General features: G+C 31.7%; 1 protein-coding gene across 1 annotated transcript in view; it reads left to right on the top strand.

Moving 5' to 3' along the window:
* The first annotated feature begins 6 nt into the window (after positions 1-6).
* Positions 7-1,453, top strand: part of LOC105556635 — a 7,062-nt gene continuing 5,615 nt past the window's right edge. The window contains exons 1-2 of the mRNA XM_012003729.1: positions 7-294; positions 369-1,348. Coding sequence (XP_011859119.1) covers positions 376-1,348 — 973 coding nt within the window. The 5' untranslated portion in view covers positions 7-294; positions 369-375. The remainder of the gene's footprint in view (positions 295-368; positions 1,349-1,453) is intronic.

The following is a 1,453-nucleotide window of genomic DNA, read 5'->3' as shown; positions in this document are numbered from 1 at the left end:
TACCGGTAATCGATATTAAACTTTTTGTCCCGGCGTTGCGCGTAGCGCTTCACGTGGCGCTCCTGCAGTTAACAATAGATAAACGCTATTTGTAAATAACATCTTCTCATCAATCTTGTTTATAACCTATACGTTTATAACAAGGAGGATTCTTCCATTTGCATTTGCATCTTGTGGTTTGTATAACCAGGGAATAAGGAAAGTACCTTTGTACTTTGCAGTATTTCCATAATCAGTACCACATATATTGAATATACATATATTATATAATAAAGATTAGTTTTTAAAACGAAGGTATGTATACTTGCTTAATTATTAGATTATTTATTATAAATAACATACATTAATTTTAATATTCCAAATTTTAGTCTCGACATGATGCAAGAACAAGAATTTGAAAAATTTAACAGAAATTCTAATAACAAACATTCCGTTTGGTTTTACTTTTTACGTGGCAAAAAGAACAAAAATGAATGCAAGTGTACAACATGTGGCAAAATAATCCATTGTGCGGGAGGAAGCACTAGTGGTATGCACACGCATCTGAAGGCAATTCATAATATAAGTTTGCTAAAAAGATCGTTAAATGAGAGTTCGGCTTCGACATCGTGTAGTTCCAGCACTTCCAGCAGTTCTGATACGGTATCCAAAAAAGTTATCAAAAGTGGATCGATTACTCAATATTTTCCAACAGACAATTGTTTACCTGCAGTATTGGCACGTTTAACTAGCCGAGATGGATTGTCCTTTCGAATAATATGTACATCTTTAGATATAAGACTAGGATTAACAGCTAGAGGATTTTCCGATATTCCTAAATCAGTAAGCGGTGTTTCAAATATTGTTAAAAATTTTAGTAATCAAGTTAGAGAACAGCTTAAAATAGAAATTAAGAAATTAAAATTAGATGGTCAAAAATTTAGTTTGACTTTCGATGAATGGACTTCGATTAAAAATAGAAGATATTTAAACTTAAATGTACATGCAACAGATAAAATGTTTTGGAATCTTGGCTTATGTCGTGTGAATGGGACGATGCCAGCTGAAAAATGCGTGAATATTATTGATGCTAAATTAAACATTTATAATATATCTTTGGATTATGATATTGTTGCCATTACAACTGATGGCGCATCTGTAATGAAGAAAGTAGGAAAAATAGTTAATACTGATCAACAAATTTGTTTGGTGCATGGTATTCAACTAGCTATTTTAGAGGTATTATATAATAGACAAGTAAAACAGAGATATGTTGACGAAATAGAGAAAGAGAGTGAACGCGAAGTGTCAGATGTAAACGTTATTGATGAAAATGATGAAGTTGATTCTGAAAACGATGAAGATTTAGGTTTGCAAATTCATAATGAAGAAGAAATAAATGAGGAGATACATTTAAATGAGATTGCAGGGCCATTAATTGAGAAAATTAGGAAAGTAGTAAAAATATTCCGTC

This window comes from Vollenhovia emeryi, unplaced genomic scaffold (genome assembly GCF_000949405.1).
Source record: "Vollenhovia emeryi isolate VEMERY1.0 unplaced genomic scaffold, V.emery_V1.0 DF939881.1, whole genome shotgun sequence".
Lineage (NCBI taxonomy): Eukaryota > Metazoa > Arthropoda > Insecta > Hymenoptera > Formicidae > Vollenhovia > Vollenhovia emeryi.
This window is presented reverse-complemented; position numbering and strand designations above follow the sequence as displayed.